Source organism: Ranitomeya imitator, chromosome 2 (assembly GCF_032444005.1).
Source record: "Ranitomeya imitator isolate aRanImi1 chromosome 2, aRanImi1.pri, whole genome shotgun sequence".
In the NCBI taxonomy this organism is placed as follows: domain Eukaryota; kingdom Metazoa; phylum Chordata; class Amphibia; order Anura; family Dendrobatidae; genus Ranitomeya; species Ranitomeya imitator.
In genome coordinates this window covers 38,469,077-38,489,075 of record NC_091283.1, presented here as the reverse complement: position 1 = coordinate 38,489,075, position 19,999 = coordinate 38,469,077, and the positions used below count along the sequence as shown (strand labels likewise).

General features: G+C 46.0%; 1 protein-coding gene across 1 annotated transcript in view; it reads right to left on the bottom strand.

The window, feature by feature from the left end:
- The window catches only part of LOC138667152 (myelin protein P0-like), a 108,347-nt gene that overhangs the window by 75,420 nt on the left and 12,928 nt on the right, over positions 1-19,999 (bottom strand). The window contains exon 2 of the mRNA XM_069755451.1: positions 17,649-18,023. Within this exon, the coding sequence (XP_069611552.1) occupies positions 17,649-18,023 (375 nt within the window). The remainder of the gene's footprint in view (positions 1-17,648; positions 18,024-19,999) is intronic.

The following is a 19,999-nucleotide window of genomic DNA, read 5'->3' as shown; positions in this document are numbered from 1 at the left end:
TACTCACAGTCATTATATGTGGGGGGCTGCCTTTTCCTTTGGGGTATTTCTCTGAGGCAAGGTAGGCTTATTTTCTATCTTCAGGCTGGCTAGTTTCTCAGGCTGTGCCGAGTTGCATAGGTAGCGTTAGGCGCAATCCACGGCTGCCTCTAGTGTTGTTGGATAGGATTAGGGATTGCGGTCAACAGAGTTCCCACGTCTCAGAGCTCGTTCTATGTTTTTGGATTATTGTCAGATCACTGTATGTGCTCTGACCTCTATGTTCACTGTGGTACTGAATTGCCTAATCATAACAGTACAGGAAGCCTAAGTACTAATGATTCTCAATAGAGGGAAAAAAGAAATTCTGAGACCATTTTTTTTTCTCTGCACTGTGTTTTGCCTTTTTTTTCCCCTAGACATTTGGGTGGTTCAGGACACAGGTGTAGCAATGGACATTAGAAGTCTGTCTTCATGTTTGGATCAGCTCTCGGCAAGAGTACAAAAGATTCAAGACACTATTGATCAGAAATCTATGTTAGAACCAAGAATTCCTATTCCTGATTTGTTTTTTGGTGATAGAACTAAGTTTCTGAGTTTCAAAAATAATTGTAAACTATTTCTGGCCTTGAAACCTTGCTCCTCTGGTGATCCAGTTCAACAGGTTTTGATCATTATTTCTTTTTTGCGTGGCGACCCTCAGGACTGGGCATTTTCTCTTGCGCCAGGAGATCCTGCATTAAGTAATATCGATGCGTTTTTCCTTGCGCTCGGATTGCTGTACGATGAGCCTAATTCTGTGGATCAGGCAGAAAAAAATTTGCTGGCTCTTTGTCAGGGTCAGGATGAGATAGAGTTATATTGTCAGAAATTTAGAAAGTGGTCCGTGCTCACTCAATGGAATGAATCTGCGCTGGCAGCTATGTTCAGAAAGGGTCTCTCTGAAGCCCTTAAGGATGTCATGGTGGGATTTCCTATGCCTGCTGGTTTGAATGAGTCTATGTCTTTGGCCATTCAGATTGGTCGACGCTTGCGTGAGCGTAAATCTGTGCACCATTTGGCGGTATTACCTGAGCTTAAACCTGAGCCTATGCAGTGCGATAGGACTTTGACCAGAGTTGAACAGCAAGAACACAGACGTCTGAATGGGCTGTGTTTCTACTGTGGTGATTCCACTCATGCTATCTCTGATTGTCCTAAGCGCACTAAGCGGTTCGCTAGGTTTGCCACCATTGGTACCGTACAGTCTAAATTTCTTCTGTCCGTTACCTTGATCTGCTCTTTGTCGTCGTATTCTGTCATGGCATTTGTGGATTCAGGCGCTGCCCTGAATTTGATGGACTTGGAGTATGCTAAGCATTGTGGGTTTTTCTTGGAGCCCTTGCAGTGTCCTATTCCATTGAGAGGAATTGATGCTACTCCTTTGGCCAAGAATAAGCCTCAGTACTGGACCCAGCTGACCATGTGCATGGCTCCTGCACATCGGGAGGTTATTCGCTTTCTGGTGTTGCATAATCTGCATGATGTGGTCGTGTTGGGGTTGCCATGGCTATAAGTCCATAATCCAGTATTAGATTGGAAATCCATGTCGGTGTCCAGCTGGGGTTGTCAGGGGGTACATGGTGATGTTCCATTTCTGTCAATTTCGTCATCCACCCCTTCTGAGGTTCCAGAGTTCTTGTCTGATTACCAGGATGTATTTGATGAGCCCAAGTCCGATGCCCTACCTCCGCATAGGGATTGTGATTGTGCTATCAATTTGATTCCTGGTAGTAAGTTCCCAAAAGGCCGATTGTTTAATTTATCTGTGCCTGAGCACGCCGCTATGCGCAGTTATGTGAAGGAGTCCCTGGAGAAGGGGCATATTCGCCAGTCATCGTCGCCATTAGGAGCAGGGTTCTTTTTTGTAGCCAAGAAGGATGGTTCGCTGAGACCTTGTATAGATTACCGCCTTCTAAATAAGATCACGGTTAAATTTCAGTACCCCTTGCCGTTGTTATCTGATTTGTTTGCTCGGATTAAGGGGGCTAGTTGGTTCTTCGTGGTGCGTATAATCTTGTGCGAATTAAGCGAGGCGATGAATGGAAAACTGCATTTAATACGCCCGAGGGTCATTTTGAGTATCTAGTAATGCCATTCGGACTTGCCAATGCTCCATCAGTGTTTCAGTCCTTTATGCATGACATCTTCCGAGAGTACCTGGATAAATTCCTGATTGTGTACTTGGATGACATTTTGATCTTCTCGGATGATTGGGAGTCTCATGTGAAGCAGGTCAGAACGGTTTTTCAGGTCCTGCGTGCTAATTCTTTGTTTGTGAAGGGATCAAAGTGTCTCTTTGGTGTGCAGAAGGTTTCATTTTTGGGGTTCATCTTTTCCCCTTCTACTATCGAGATGGATCCTGTTAAGGTCCAAGCCATCCATGATTGGACTCAGCCGACATCTCTGAAAAGTCTGCAAAAGTTCCTGGGCTTTGCTAATTTTTATCGTCGCTTCATCTGCAATTTTTCTAGTATTGCTAAACCATTGTCCGATTTGACCAAGAAGGGTGCTGATGTGGTCAATTGGTCTTCTGCTGCTGTGGAAGCTTTTCAAGAGTTGAAGCGTCGTTTTTCTTCTGCCCCTGTGTTGTGTCAACCAGATGTTTCGCTTCCGTTCCAGGTCGCGGTTGATGCTTCTGAGATTGGAGCAGGGGCTGTTTTGTCGCAGAGAGGTTCTGGTTGCTCAGTGATGAAACCGTGCGCCTTCTTTTCCAGGAAGTTTTCACCTGCTGAGCGAAATTATGATGTGGGCAATCGAGAGTTGCTGGCCATGAAGTGGGCATTCGAGGAGTGGCGTCATTGGCTTGAAGGAGCTAAGCATCGCATGGTGGTCTTGACTGATCATAAGAACTTGACTTATCTCGAGTCCGCCAAGCGGTTGAATCCTAGACAAGCTCGTTGGTCGTTGTTTTTTGCCCGTTATGACTTTGTGATTTCATACCTTCCGGGCTCTAAAAATGTGAAGGCGGATGCTCTGTCTAGGAGTTTTGTGCCCGACTCTCCGGGTGTATCTGAACCGGCGGGTATCCTCAAAGAGGGAGTAATTGTGTCTGCCATCTCCCCTCATTTGCGGCGAGTGCTGCAAAAATTTCAGGCTGATAAACCTGATCGTTGTCCAGCGGAGAAAGTGTTTGTCCCTGATAGGTGGACGAATAAAGTTATCTCTGAGGTTCATTGTTCGGTCTTGGCTGGTCATCCTGGAATCTTTGGTACCAGAGAGTTAGTGGCTAGATCCTTTTGGTGGCCATCTCTGTCGCGGGATGTGCGTACTTTTGTGCAGTCCTGTGGGATTTGTGCTCGGGCTAAGCCCTGCTGTTCTCGTGCCAGTGGGTTGCTTTTGCCCTTGCCAGTCCCGAAGAGGCCTTGGACACATATCTCTATGGATTTTATTTCAGATCTTCCCGTTTCTCAAAGGATGTCAGTCATTTGGGTGGTCTGTGATCGCTTTTCTAAGATGGTCCATTTGGTACCCTTGTCTAAATTGCCTTCCTCCTCTGATTTGGTGCCATTGTTCTTCCAGCATGTGGTTCGTTTACATGGCATTCCAGAGAATATCGTTTCTGACAGAGGTTCCCAGTTTGTTTCGAGGTTTTGGCGAGCTTTTTGTGGTAGGATGGGCATTGACTTGTCTTTCTCCTCGGCTTTCCATCCTCAGACTAATGGCCAGACCGAACGAACCAATCAGACCTTGGAAACATATCTGAGATGTTTTGTTTCTGCTGATCAGGATGACTGGGTGTCCTTTTTGCCTTTGGCTGAGTTCGCCCTTAATAATCGGGCTAGCTCGGCTACCTTGGTTTCGCCATTTTTCTGCAACTCTGGGTTCCATCCTCGTTTCTCGTCAGGACAGGTTGAGTCTTCGGACTGTCCTGGTGTGGATACTATGGTGGACAGGTTGCAGCAGATTTGGACTCAGGTAGTGGACAATTTGACCTTGTCCCAGGAGAAGGCTCAACGTTTTGCTAATCGCAGACGCTGTGTGGGTCCCCGACTTCGTGTTGGGGATCTGGTTTGGTTATCTTCTCGTCATATTCCTATGAAGGTTTCCTCTCCTAAGTTTAAACCTCGTTTCATTGGTCCGTATAGGATTTCTGAGGTTCTTAATCCTGTGTCTTTTCGTCTGACCCTTCCAGATTCTTTTTCCATACATAATGTATTCCATAGGTCATTGTTGCGGAGATACGTGGCACCTATGGTTCCTTCTGTTGACCCTCCTGCCCCGGTTTTGGTGGAGGGGGAGTTGGAGTATATTGTGGAGAAGATTTTGGATTCTCGTGTTTCAAGACGGAAACTCCAGTATCTGGTTAAGTGGAAGGGTTATGCTCAGGAAGATAATTCCTGGGTCTTTGCCTCTGATGTCCATGCTCCCGATCTTGTTCGTGCCTTTCATGTGGCTCATCCTGGTCGGCCTGGGGGCTCTGGTGAGGGTTCGGTGACCCCTCCTCAAGGGGGGGGTACTGTTGTGAATTCTGTGGCAGAGCTCCCTCCTGTGGTCACAAGTGGTACTTCGGCTGATTCTCTCTGTAAGCTTCCGTTGGTGGAGGGAAGTGGTACTGCGGCTTCTGAGTTTCCTCCCTCAGGTGATGTGGTGAGGTCGTTAGGTGCTGCTCTACTTAACTCCACCTAGTGCTTTGATCCTGGCTTCCTGTCAATGTTCCAGTATTGGACTTGTTTTCCTCCTGGATCGTTCCTGTGGCCTGCTGCTCTGCATAGCTAAGTTTTCCTTTGCTATTTTGTTTGCTTTTCTTCTGTCCAGCTTATCTATTTGTTTGCTGGAAACTCTGGGACGCAGAGGGTGTACCTCCGTGCCGTTAGTTCGGTACGGAGGGTCTTTTTGCCCCCTTTGCGTGGTTTTTAGGGTTTTGTGTTGACCGCAAAGTTACCTTTCCTATTTATTATTATTTTTATTATTATTATACATTTTTATAGCGCCATTTATTCCATGGCGCTTTACATGTGAATACGGGGCAAATATAGACAAATACATTAAACATGAGCAGATAACAAGGCACACGAGTACATAAGGAGGGAGGACCCTGCCCGCGAGGGCTCACAGTCTGCAGGGGGTGGGTGAGAATACACTAGGAGAGGGAAAAGCTGGCTGTGCGGCTGTTCAGTAGGTTGAGGATCACTGCAGGCTGTAGGCTTGTCGGAAGAGATGAGTCTTCAGGTTCTTTTTGAAGGTTTCGATGGTAGGCGCAAGTCTGATGTGTTGGGGTAGAGAGTTCCAGAGTATGGGGGAAGCACGGGAGAAGTCTTGGATGCGGTTATGGGAAGAAGAGATGAGAGGGGAGTAGAGAAGGAGGTCTTGTGAGGATCGGAGGTTGCGTGTAGGTAGGTACCGGGAGACCATGTCACAGATGTATGGAGGAGACAGGTTGTGGATGGCTTTGTATGTCAGTGTGAGGGTTTTGAACTGTAGTCTCTGGGCGATAGGAAGCCAGTGAAGGGCTTGACACAGGGGAGAGGCTGGGGAATAGCGGGGGGACAGGTGGATTAGTCGGGCAGCAGAGTGTAGGATGGATTGGAGTGGTGCCAGAGTGCTAGAGGGGAGTCCAGAGAGTAGGAGGTTGCAGTAGTCGAGGCGGGAGATGATAAGGGCATGCACTAGCGTTTTTGCAGTGTTGCGGTCAAGGAAAGCACGGATCCGGGAAATATTTTTGAGTTTGAGACGACAGGAGGAGGCAAGGGCTTGGATATGTGGCTTGAAAGAGAGGGCAGAGTCGAGGATCACCCCGAGACACCGGGCGTGTGGGACTGGGGATAGTGAGCAGCCATTGACATTGATGGATAGATGTGGTGGAGGGGTAGAGTGAGATGGGGGAAAGATGATGAATTCTGTTTTGTCCATGTTCAGTTGTAGAAAGCGAGCAGAAAAGAAGGCTGAAATGGCAGACAGACAGTGCGGGATTTTGGTAAGCAAGGAGGAGAGGTCCGGTCCGGAGAGGTAGATCTGCGTGTCGTCAGCGTAGAGATGGTACTGCATACCGTGGGATTCTATGAGCTGTCCCAGGCCGAAAGTGTAGATGGAGAAGAGTAGGGGTCCTAGAACAGAGCCTTGAGGAACACCGACTGACAAGGGGCGAAGTGAGGAGGTGGTGTGGGGGAGGGAGATACTGAATGTTCGGTCTGTCAGATATGACGAGATCCAGGAAAGGGCCAAGTCTGTGATGCCAAGGGATGAGAGGATTTGTAGCAAAAGGGAGTGGTCAACAGTGTCAAAGGCAGAAGACAAGTCCAGGAGAAGGAGGACAGAGTAGTGTCGCTTGCTCCTGGCAGTTAGTAGGTCATTGGTGACTTTAGTTAGGGCAGTTTCAGTTGAGTGATGGGAACGGAAGCCTGATTGTAACCGATCAAAGAGGGAGCAGGAGAAGTGAGAGGACAGTTCAAGATGGACGTGTTGCTCCAGCAATTTGGAGGCATAAGGGAGAAGAGATATTGGGCGATAGCTAGACACAGAGGATGGGTCGAGGGAGGGCTTTTTGAGGATGGGTGTGATCTTGGCATGCTTGAAGGATGAGGGAAAGACACCTGTTGTGAGTGAGAGGTTGAAGAGGTGCGTTAGGGTTGGGATGAAGACCGTGGAAAGGTTAGGGATGAGGTGGGATGGGAGCGGGTCAAGCGTGCAGGTGGTGAGGTGTGATCTTGACAGGAGGGTGGAGAGCTGATCTTCTGTCATGGTGGAGAAGCTGGTTTTGGAGGAGCAGGGTTGAGCAGCTAAGAGGGGCAGTGGGCGCTGTGGGCCAAAGCTTTCTCTGATCGTATCGATCTTCTGTTTAAAGAAAGAGGCGAAGTCATCAGCAGAAATGAGGGGGGAGGGAGGAGGTGCGGGGGGACGGAGTAGAGAATTGAAAGTGTTGAAAAGCTGTTTAGGGTTGTGGGACAGGGAGGATATGAGGGATGAGAAGTAAGTTTGTTTTGCGGCAGTGAGCGCAGACTTGAAGCTGGCGAGGGACTGCTTGTATGCAGTGAAGTGGTCGGCAGAGTGGGATCGCTTCCATCTCCGCTCGGCAATCCTGGAAGCCCGTCTCAATTCTTTGGTCAGGCTGGTCAGCCAGGGCTGCCTGTTAATTGTACGAGTTTTACTATGCATGAGTGGGGCGGCCGAATCGAGTGTTGTTGTTATTGTGGTGTTATAAAAAGTGGCAGCAGCATCTGTGTCATGAAGGGAAGCTATGTCTGTGAGAGGGAGAAGGGACTCCGAGAGTGATTGTAAGTTGAGATGTTTGAGATTTCTGCGAGGGTGAGTGAGTTTGTGGAGTGGGGGTTGCACACTAGGAGAGGAGAGGGACGAGAAAGTCAGTAGGTTGTGGTCAGACAGGGGGAGGGGTGTGTTAGTGAGATTAGTAAGGGAGCAGAGGCGGGTGAAAATGAGGTCCAGCGTGTGGCCATCTTTGTGAGTGGCCTCAGAGGACCATTGAGTGAGGCCAAAGGAGGCAGTCAGTGATAAAAGTTTAGAGGTAGCTGAGGTGAAAGTGTCAATGGGGACATTGAAATCACCCATGATGATAGTGGGGATGTCAACAGAGAGGAAATGAAGTAGCCAGGTGGTGAAGTGGTCGAGAAAGGTGGAGATGGCTAGTTCTGGGGGGCGGTAGATGACAGCCAGCTGGAGGTTGGAGGGGGAATAGATGCGGACAGAGTGTACCTCAAACGAGGGAAGAGTAGTGGAGGGTGGTAGCGGGATTGGAGTGAAGGAGCAGGTGTCGGACAGGAGCAAGCCAACTCCTCCACCGCGTTTGTTGCTGGGGCGAGGGGTGTGAGAGAGGTGGAATCCGCCATAGGAGAGCGCAGCTGGAGAGGCCGAGTCAGAGGGGGTGAGCCAGGTTTCAGTGAGGCCGAGGAAGGAGAGTTTGTTGGTGATGAAGAGGTCGTGGATAAATGTCAGTTTGTTGCAGATGGAGCGTGCGTTCCATAGTGCTCCAAGTAGGGGGAGCTGGGGAGTGGGGGCTGGATGAATGGGTATGAGGTTGTCGTGGTTGGGAAAACGTGCGGAGGATCGTGGCAGGGGGTTAGAAACGAGTGTGGGGATGAATTGAGGAGGGCCGGGATTTGGGGATATGTCACCAGCAATGAGGAGTAACAGACAGATCATTAGAAGGTGGGAGCAGGATAGGACATGATGCGGCCGTGTGTGTCTGGATAAAAAGGATTGTATGTGGAGGAACAGTTCTGAGGAGAAGGTGAGATGGCTGGGGAGTATGGAGGAAGAAATGACTAGTTCCTTACTAGGTGGAGGGATTGCAGGAGATTGTAAGAAGGAAAGTAGTATGGGGGTGAAAGAGAAAAGAAACCAAAACATTGTAGTGGATGGTATTCTGTTACCTTCCAGTCAATTCCAGTCCAATTCAGTCTAATTCAGAATCATAATTAAAAAGATGTAATTTAAAAGATGGAAGTTAAAAGATGATTTGCAGCAGACTGAGTCTATAGCAGACTCCTGCATGTGAATATATCCCCAGTTAAGGGCAATCAGGTGTGAATGAGGGGGTGGCTGGGTATGGGAGACCAGATGTAGAGAGTTAAGCAAAGGTCATAAAGTGAGGGAGGGGTAAGACTGACCACTCAAAGAGATGCCAGGATCACCCAATGAGAGACATGAAAACAGGTCGTGGAAACAAGCTCATAGGTGAGAAAGCATACTAAAAGGATTATATGTGCTGCACCAAGACACTCAGATCCAGGGGAAGCATAGAAAAGCCAGTGCAATATACAGAGACATTCAGAAGCCAGGGAGAGCTGGGTAAAGTCAGTGCATACCTGTGGGAAGAGGAGAACAGCTCGATTAGATGGTGCAGATGATGATAATATTGTAGTAGTGATGAGTAGCCAAATGCATTCTAGAATTCAGTCTAATTCAGAATCATAATTAAAAAGATGTAATTTAAAAGATGGAAGTTAAAAGATGATTTGCAGCAGACTGAGTCTATAGCAGACTCCTGCATGTGAATATATCCCCAGTTAAGGGCAATCAGGTGTGAATGAGGGGGTGGCTGGGTATGGGAGACCAGATGTAGAGAGTTAAGCAAAGGTCATAAAGTGAGGGAGGGGTAAGACTGACCACTCAAAGAGATGCCAGGATCACACAATGAGATACATCAAAACAGGTCATGGAAAACAAGCTGATAGGTAAGAAAGCATACTAAAAGGATTATATGTGCTGCACCAAGACACTCAGATCCAGGGGAAGCATAGAAAAGCCAGTGCAATATACAGAGACATTCAGAAGCCAGGGAGAGCTGGGTAAAGTCAGTGCATACCATGGAAAATCAATGCAGTATACAGAGACATTCAGAAGCCAGGGAGAGCTGGGTAAAGTCAGTGCATACCATGGAAAATCAATGCAGTATACAGAGACATTCAGAAGCCAGGGAGAGCTGGGTAAAGTCAGTGCATACCATGGAAAATCAATGCAGTATACAGAGACATTCAGAAGCCAGGGAGAGCTGGGTAAAGTCAGTGCATACCATGGAAAATCAATGCAGTATACAGAGACATTCAGAAGCCAGGGAGAGCTGGGTAAAGTCAGTGCATACCATGGAAAATCAATGCAGTATACAGAGACATTCAGAAGCCAGGGAGAGCTGGGTAAAGTCAGTGCATACCATGGAAAATCAATGCAGTATACAGAGACATTCAGAAGCCAGGGAGAGCTGGGTAAAGTCAGTGCATACCATGGAAAATCAATGCAGTATACAGAGACATTCAGAAGCCAGGGAGAGCTGGGTAAAGTCAGTGCATACCATGGAAAATCAATGCTCATCCTCGCTCTGTTCAGAAAGTCGGGCCTCACTTTGCTAAATCTATTTCATCTCTACGTTTGTCTTTTCATCTTACTCACAGTCATTATATGTGGGGGGCTGCCTTTTCCTTTGGGGTATTTCTCTGAGGCAAGGTAGGCTTATTTTCTATCTTCAGGCTAGCTAGTTTCTCAGGCTGTGCCGAGTTGCATAGGTAGCGTTATGCGCAATCCACGGCTGCCTCTAGTGTTGTTGGATAGGATTAGGGATTGCGGTCAACAGAGTTCCCACGTCTCAGAGCTCGTTCTATGTTTTTGGATTATTGTCAGATCACTGTATGTGCTCTGACCTCTATGTTCACTGTGGTACTGAATTCCCTAATCATAACAGTGGTCCAAACGATGTCGGTTGGTCCCGCTGATGAGGACACTGGAGTCTGCTGCGGCTCGGACCGCGGTTCTCCCAATGCGGCCCTCGGGGACGGCTCTGACCTCCATTGCTTCACATCGGCTGGCTCCACGCTTGGAATAGGCTGACTCGGCTCCTCCGCCCGCGGCTCCAAGAAGTCCGAACCCTCCAGCTGCGGCAGCTTCGAGTCCAGGTCCACCTCCGGCTGACGGGGACAGGCCAGGATCACTCCTTCGTCGTTCGGGTACCCGCTGGTCGTCATCCCCACTCCGGAATCTGCGATGGCACTCACACGCTGCTCCTCCATTGTCTGGGGGTGGAGCTCCTTCTTGTCTTGGTTCCCGCCATTGCAAATCAGGGGGCGGTTCTCCTCTGCTTCCGGACAGATCGTCCTCCCGCAACAGTAATCGGAGGGGGCGGTCAGATCTTCTGGCGCCACTTCAATAGTCTCCTCCCATGGCACGCCCTCCTTTTTCTTCTGCGCTCCTCGTGGCGCGGCTATGGCGGTGGTTTTGGCGGGAATCTTGGCGGCAAATAGCAATACACAGTCTCGGCAACAAATCACAGTTCAAACACGATTCAATCACAGTTCCAAGGCACACATGACCTGATTCTTCAGGCTTCAGTACGATTCTGTTCGTGACGCCAAGTTGGAGCGCCCCCGACACAGGGCCACAGGTCACTCGGTACCGGTCCTCTCTGTTTCAGTTCTGGGGTTGTCACGGTGGTGGGACCTGGTCCGTGACCCTGCTAAGGGGTGTCCAATGAAAGGGTTGATGATAGTTTGTCAAGGGTTCGTGACACCACCTGTGGTGTTCGGTCAGGGCGTCCGACGCTGCTTCGGGGTCCGCTGGGGTGATGGAATGGCAGCTAGATGGTATACCTTCCCACAGGTGAAGTGTATCCCCAGGGCTTCCCAGTGGTGTAGGTGGCGATGGTGTGAGGCGCAGTTAATAACGAAGACACAGGGTTGCAGTCTCTTTACCTCTTTACTGGTGACTTCAGGATCCTCAATCCAGAGCACTGTTAACAGGGCTGTCTGAGACTGGCCGGTCCGAAGGCACATCCAGAGTTCCATTTGCAGGTGGAAATCAGTGCCTACCACTAGCGCCTGTGTGTTGCAGTCCTTCCCTGCTGAGCATTCGGGATAGTCCTCAAAACTGTCATTTCTATTCTGATGTTCTGCTTCGTCCCCCAGTTTGTTATGGCTAGGACGCACCTGTATGACGGGTAGGCTCGGAGCTATTCTGGGACCCTGGAGACCTCCCTCTCCACGTTTGCCCCCTATGTCTTCTTAGGTGTTGTATGTTAGACAGCCAACCTATAATCAACTGTCCTGCCTCTGTTTGAAGTAATGCTTGGAGTCAGTTACTTCCTCGGCGTTCTGGCCACCGGCTACGCGCCTCAGTAGGATGTTGCCGATCTCGGGGCATGACTCCTACGGGTTCTCCTTTGTGCTTTGATCTCGTTTCTCACTTCTCCACAATATACTTCGCTTCGTGTCCTTTCTTTAGAAACCGCCGCAAGGTAGTGCAGGCGCGGTTCTGTAATGATCTGTCCTTGTCGCTAAGTCACTGCCAGGTTCCCATGCGCGCTAAGTCACTGCCAGGTTCCCACGCCTGAAAGGGACCCCTATGAATCTTCCCCGCAACACCCCCTGCCACGGGATGTTGCCTGGACAAAACCCAGCCAGCTTCTGACTAACTTCCTATCCAACCCCCAGTTTTACCAAAGTGTGAGGAGTGGCCTAATAAATAGAACCTTTTGCTCCCCCTGGTGGCCGCAGTGTGAAATGTAGTGTGTGACTGTGATACCTGGTCAGGTGGACTCCTTTAGTGCCATCAGACATACCATCACTCCTTTTAGTGGCAGAGTGACATTACTGCAACGACCAGGTCTCTGGGGCGCTGCATATATAGTTTCTCAGAAGTTATTTTTCAGTAAAAATATGTTTATTTATTAACTATGACCTCATTGGACTCTGCAACACCTGGTCCTGTTCGGCTGAAAACAATCACCCCATACGGTCTGCAAGGGCGTCTCGTCATCTCAGCTAAAGTCCACTCATCCTGCTAGGACCACCATTTTCGTAGCGCGCAAAGCATGAGTACCTCACCCACAGCAACCTCTTGAGCCATGTTACACTACAGGTACTACATTATTTTCAACACCTCCCAGCTAGCACTGTACCTGCCCTGACCTGAAATCCTGACTGTCTGTTATGCCTCAATGCAGCTATAGAAACAGGAGCGCAGGAGCAGAAAGACAAGTATCTAATTCCTGTACAGAGACCATGATGTGCCTCCATTTCATTTTCAAAGACAATGATGAGTCTCAACTTACTGTGCATAAACAAAGACTGGCTATATAACATACAAGTGCATCTCACAAAAATAGAATATCATCATAAAGTTAATTTATTTCAGTTCTTCAATACAAAAAGTGAAACTCATATATTATATGGAGTCATTACAGAGTAATCTATTTCAAGTGTTTATTTCTGTTAATGTTGATGATTATGGCTTACAGCCAATGAAAACTCAAAAGTCATTATCTCAGTAAATTAGAATACTTTATAACACCAGCTTCAAAAATAGATGATTTTAAAATCTAAAATGCGTATGTTCAGTAAATGCACTCAATGCTTGGTTTGAGCTCCTTTTGCTTCAAGGACAGTATCAATGCAGCGTGGCATGTGTTATGACCACAGGGCATGATAAAGTATAGTGGACTCACTAGACCACTGATGTTGCAGTTGCCGCTGTATACGCAATACTCAAAAGATAGGAGAGTGGATCTCATAAACCAAATGATATTTATTAACAAGATTAAAAAAGGGAAAAGGTGTAAGAGGGAAGAAACCTCTGGATCATGGCACTGTAGCACATAGTGGAGCACCGGGCAAGGTGTACCCCTATACAGGGATTCTCCTGTCACAACACCTGGTGGCCTGAATGCCGTCAATCCAGGACCAGAGGACAACCCATATTGACAGACTAGAAACACTGTAGAATACTTGGCTCTGCTGGTGGAGAGAATCCTGTAAGCTCCACGAAATCCCAGAAAGGCTGATCCGGCCGGTAACATTATCTGGAAAGTTCCGAGAGGAGATCCTAAGTCAGCTTGGAGTGGGAACCAGAGTGATCAGAGGGATCCAGAATAGGAATCGCCAGAAGAGGATTCTGTGAAAATAGAGACGTCTCCCCAAGTCAGCCATATGGCACTTCTGAGGTGTTATGGAAGCCCAGGTTCCTTTGATAACAGCCTTCAGCTTGTCTGCATTGTTGGGTCTGGTGTCTCTCATCTTCCTCTTGACAATATTCTCTATGGGGTTAAGGTCGGGCGAGTTTGCTGGCCAATCAAGCACAGTGATAGGCTCCCCAAACCATCACTGACTGTGGAAACTTCACACTAGACCTCCAGCAGCTTGGATTGTGACCTCTCCACTCCTTCCCCCAGACCCTGGGAACATGATTTACAAATGAAATGCAAAATTGACTTTCCTTGTGGAGTGTGTCAATGACTGCCTTCTGGACATCTGTCAGGTCAGCAGTCTTCCCCATGGAGCTACTGAAACAGATTAAGGCACCTTTATAAACACTTAAGGTACCTTCACACATAATGATTTCGTTAACGATATCGTTGCAACATCACACTTTTTGTGACGTAGCAACGATATCGTTAATGAAATCGTTATGCGTGACAGCGACCAACGATCAGACCCCTGCTGGGAGATCGTTGGTCGCTGGGAATGATCAGGACCTTTTTTTGGTCGCTGATCACCCGCTGTCATCGCTGAATCAGCATGTGTGACGCCGATCCAGCGATGTGTTCACTGGTAAATATCAGGTTACTAAGCGCAAGGCCGCGCTTAGTAACCCGATATTTACCCTGGTTACCATTGTAAAAGTAAAAAAAAAAACACTACATACTCACATTCCGGTATCTGTCACGTCCCCCAGCGTCAGCTTCCCGCACTGACTGTGTCAGCGCTGGCCGGCCGTAAAGCAGAGCACAGCGGTGACGTCACCGCTGTGGTCTGCTTTACGGCCGGCCGGCGCTGACACAGACATTGCGGGAAGCTGACGTGGGGGGACATGACAGACATCGGAATGTGAGTATGTAGTGTTTTTTTTTTTTTTTTTTTAACTTTTACAATGGTAACCAGGGTAAATATCGGGTTACTAAGCGCGGCCCTGCACTTAGTAACCCGATATTTACCCTGGTTACCCGGGGACTTCGGCATCGTTGAAGACAGTTTCAACGATGCCGAATTCTTTCCCCTGATCGTTGGTCGCTGGAGAGAGCTGTCTGTGTGACAGCTCCCCAGCGACCACACAATGACTTACCAACGATCACGGCCAGGTCGTATCGCTGGTTGTGATCGTTGGTAAGTCGCTTAGTGTAACGGTACCTTAAGGAAGCCTTTGCAATTGTTTTTTGTTAATTATTCTAATTTACTGAGATAACGATTTTTGGATTTTTATTGGCTGTAAGCCATGATCATCAACATTAACAGAAATAAACACTTGAAATAGATCACTCTGTTTGTAATGACTCTATAAAATATATGAGTTTCAACTGCCTTCTTCCTCTATATTTCAGGCACTTGTGTCTCATGCGGCACCCGGATGGTTCATTTATGCTTAAACTGTAATGTCGTGTATTAATATGTAATGTGCTGTGTTTGTTATGCCTGTTCTTATGCTATGTATGTTGTGATGTGCTGTGTTTGTCATACACAAGCTTAGGGACAGAGAGAGTTGAGTTAATAAAGGGGCCAGACTAGGCGACTTACAAGGAAGCAATTTCCTGCTTCTGACCAGAGCTCGGGCAGGTCTGCCCATGGCAGGATGTGTGTCCCCGTCTAGGACAGAAAGGACCCCCGGCTGGGGAAAGGATTGCCACAGCACTGTCGGGCAATAAGAATAGGCGCTAGGACTAAGGAGGTGCCCTCCAAGAGACTGTTAGCTCCCAGGAGCCGATTGGGAGCTGATACTTCTGCTGTTGCTGATGGAACAGCATCTTTGAATAGGGACAGCTCAGAAATTGTTATCTTCTTCTCCACTTCATCTTCATTTAACAAGTTGCCACTGTTGGGCTCTAAAACGTGTGATGTGTGGTGCATCCAGAGGACTCTGTTCCAGCAAGGAGATCAACCGAGTGACAGAGGTAATCAACTGTGCCATAGGGCTGGGACTTGAACTGTCTATCTATGTGCAAGGGGCCGGGGTGCTCACTGGCTGTGCTTTAATGGACTCGCCCATGACTACCACCCCGTGCCACCTTGTTACATAACCATGGCATCTCGGGGCTTTCTTTTCGCTTCTATAAAGTTCAGCCACAGGTTAAGATTCTTAGGGGACAGATTTTCACTATAAACTGCAATACTTAGTATTGCAGTATATAGCAAAGGAGATTAGATAATTCCAGTTTCAAGTCTCCTAAAAGAGCTTAATAATACATTTAAGAAAAATAAAGTTTTTTAAAAATTAAAAAATAAAAGTGTTTGATATTACTGCTCCTTCCCAAAACAGTGGAATGAAAAGTGATCAAAAAGTCAAATATATATCAAATTGGAATCAGCTTACCACGCAAAAACAAGCCACCGCACAGCTCCAAAGACAGAAAAATAGTGTTACTAATTTTTTTTTAACAAACTTTAAAGATTTGTCATCATCGCTTTAATTAAAAAAAATCTATTAAAATTTGGTTTCACCATAATTGTACTGAACTAGAAAGAATTTCACTACAATCTTGATTCTAAATGGGTTCAGGTCTCCGTCCTTTTGTAGCAAATTTCTTATTTCTCAAGTTGTTTTTATTTTATTTTATTTAAAGCACTGCGGAATATGTTGGCGCTATATAAATAAAATGATTATTATTAAAATAAATTATTATTATTATTTTGCCTTCCTGGGACCCAGGGTAGTCTAAGAACCCTAGATCCAGCTACATTTACATCAGAATGGATACCTTTATAAACTACTATTCAATAGAAAGAAAGGACCAGCACATCTAAACTGGTGTGAACAGGCGCCAACCAAAAAAATGCAAATAAGCAACAAATAGTAAGGTTGCACCATAATATACAAAGAAGGATTACTCATTATTTTGTTTTGTATTTGATTAGGGGGTGCCGCTCTTGGCCGCGTCTCTTTGCGTCCTGGCAACAACTTACTTGTTGCTAGGCTGTGTGACGCGTCTGGCCCGGTCTCCCCGTCACTTCCTGTTCCATGCGCGTCACTCTACGCTTCCCGCTCTGCAATCTCCGCTACTCTTGTTGTTAAGGATGCTCGCTTTTATATCACATGACTTGAATGGGTCATGATGCTTGTGCCCATGAGCAAATTATCTACCCGTGAGTATGTTAATTAGATTATGAGCACGAATTTCTTCCGGGCATGATTTTGTGCTCTGATTGGATACATGTTACACACCCCTATGATCGTGATTGGCTGTGTATGATATATATGTGTATGATATATAAACCCACCTCTCTCCTATGGGCGCCACACCCTGACGAAGGCAGCGTGCCGAAACGCGCGTTGGGGAGGGCGCCTATTCAGGAGACCAAGAATACATCAAAATATTGTGTAAGTCACTTAAGAACACTTTTTTTATTTATTTATATTATACCATTTGGTTTTGGATGTTCATTCCCGGTCATTCAGCACAAGATGTGGATACACTGAGACCTGGTGGTGTAATCCTAGCTTTGTCACTTAATTACTTTTATATTCAGCGAGTTTTGGCTGTTGTGGACACTTACACAATTGTGTATTTTTGCGGTTTTTGCACTTTTTGCACTTTACTTTTTAATGGATGTTTATTATACGCACTATATATAATTTTTGTGTCCTATATATTATATCATTTTTTACACTTGTTGATATTTTTTATATATTTTTGCATTTCTATGTATTTTGGTATTATTGCACATTGTGACATTCCCACATCTATTTTACATATCCTGGTTAAATGCGTCCCTTTTTGTAGCATGCAAATGTATTATGCTAATTTATTGAATTATTACCCTATGTATTTTTGATCTTTTTGATCATTTTTAACATGGCAAAGTAATAAAATTATTCACATTTTTATACTTTGGACTTTTAGTCGGTTTTCTTTCTTGTTTTTTTTTTAAAGAAGGATTACTCTAGAACACTGTAACGGCATTGCTGCCATAGGAAAAAAATGGAAAAGCGCTATATAATGTAAGCATTAAATATTTATCTGCAAAAATTGCAATTGGCCAATATATGTGAGCCCAATTGCCACATCAAGGCGTCCTTCGTAAATTGAGTCGCTGTCCCGATATGTCACCTCCCTGGGCAAAGAAGCCTAAAATTTATGGAGCAGGAATGGACCAGCTAATCTGCTTAAAATCACTTGTGGCTAATGGGAGTGGGAGTGCACATGTCCAAAAGGCTATGATTAATTACTATTTGTTGTTTATAAACTACTAGTCATAAAATACCTGAAGAAGATGATCTTGAAGTGACCTTCAGTCTGGTTCCAGCTCCAGTTCCAGTATCAGGACCAGACCTTATATGACAGCAGAACGTTCCCGAGTCGGTCTCCATCAGGTTGTGGATAGTGATTGTTGTCTTCCCCTTATAGGTGGGTACTTGCGAGCTTTGTGGAATCTGGACAGCATCTGGGAAGGAGGTGTTTACCCTACTCTGGTAACATGGGCTAATTTGAAGGTTCTCAGTGCTATTGCACCCTATGGACCATGTCACAGAGTAGGCTGTAAACTTAGATGTAAATGAGCAAGTGATGGTCACCGACTTTCCAGCTTCTGCTGTCACGTTCTCTGATTGTGTCACCACCAATCTTTCATGGACGGCTCCTGTAAAGGAGTAAAGATGGCCATATACATTAAGTTGAAGTAGGTCAATGGTTGAACAACCTTTGAATGATTGATTGGAGAATAATCATATCTTCACAAAGCTGAACACATTTTTGACCATTCTGACAATTGCAGTTTCAGTCTGATTTCAGACATATCCAACTTCTTTCCAAATGACAATGATGCAACATTTTTCTGCTAAAACCTCATTGTTAAATTGTGCCAATTGATGCTATAGTTAAAATCACCCCTTTCCTTCAACGTTAAGCTTGCCAATGGCTTTTGGACTAACATTTGTTCAGCAGAAAATAATTTCTCAATGACTATCCCATACACACAATGCTCAACTCGGCTAACCGCTCATGTGATTTTATTGGGCTGAGAAGAAAAGGGCAATGCCAGGTTCATCGGTGTTGAAATTCTAATGTCCTGATCCTATTATCCCTCATCAACTGTCTTGACAGCCAGGAGGCCTCCATATATAGTATATAAGATCGTTGGGCTGCAATACTATCTTGCATATATGAGCACAACACTTAAGGGTATGTGCACACGTCAGGATTTCTTGCAGAAAATTCCTGAAGAAAACCGGACATTTTCTGCAATAAATCCGCATGCGTTTTTCTCACGTTTTTGACGCGTTTTTTTGTGCGTTTTTTCCCAATGCGTTAAATAGCGGGAAAAACGCAAAAAATCCGCAAAATTAATGAACATGATGCGTTTTTTCACTGAAAAAACGCATCATGTGAACAAAAATTGCAGAATGCATTATAATTGATGGGATGCATATGTCTGCATTTTTTATGCATTTTTATTGCGTTTTTATAGCGAAAAACGCAAAAAGAACGCAATGTGTGCACACAGCTTAAAGGCGGAGGATATTTATTCAGGTTACATAACTTAAAGGACCTGTCACTTGCTCCAAAAAATTGAGTCAAAAGGAATCTGTCAGTAGGATCAACACTCCTAAGCCGGCTATATGGGAGTGCAGGACATAGAAAGGGGAATAAAATGATACCTTGATAGTTGTGATCCAGTGTTTTGTTCCAGAGAAAACCACATTTCTTCTTAATATAAAAATCAGCTGTTCAGATCTATGGGCCAGAAATAGATCTTCCTGAGATTCTGACTCCAGAGCTTATTTTAAATGAAAGTAGGAGGTACCAGTGTAAAACATGTAGATCAGGAGATCAGGCTGACAGTCATTACATGTCTCACACTGTTAACTCCCAGACAGAATGGAGAGGTCTGTAATTTTTATTGCATGATTATTATTTGCAGTTTATTGCATGAAAAAAAAGTATTTAATACAAAAGAAAAGAAAAACGTAATATTTGGTAGAGAAACCTTTCTTCGCAATTACAGAGGTCAGACGTTTCCTGTAATTCTTGACCAGGTTTGCACACACTGCAGCAGGGATTTTGGCCCCCTCCTCCATACAGATCTTCTCCAGATCCTTCAGGTTTTGGGCCTGTCGCTGGGCATTATTGAGTCTCAACTCCCTCCAAATATTTTCTTTTGGGTTCAGGTCTGGAGACTGGCTCGGCCACTCCAGGACCTTAAAATGCTTCTTACGGAGCTACTCCTTAGTTATCCTGGCTGTGTGTACTGGGTTATTGTCATGCTGGAAGACCCGGGCCTGGACATGTACTAGCGTCAGCAGTAGTGTGTTACTAATGGTAAGGTTTGAGACTGTGGTCCCAGTACTGACTTAAACAATAAAAATTAAACCCCTCTTTACTCACCTATCCCAGAGTCCAAGCATCCAAGTATGAGGGCGAAGTGTCATAGTGACATCAGATCACCTGACATCCTATACAATCTCCCAGCGATCTTTAGGCAACAAGTGTAAAGCAACTTGAAGCTTAGAGAATGCCAAGAAGTAATGCAGGGAGACCATGTCTCTCAGCTCTACAGCAGAGTTTAACGATATAGTTGTAACTGATGGTTACTCCAGGTGGGCCTGTAAGAAGAGG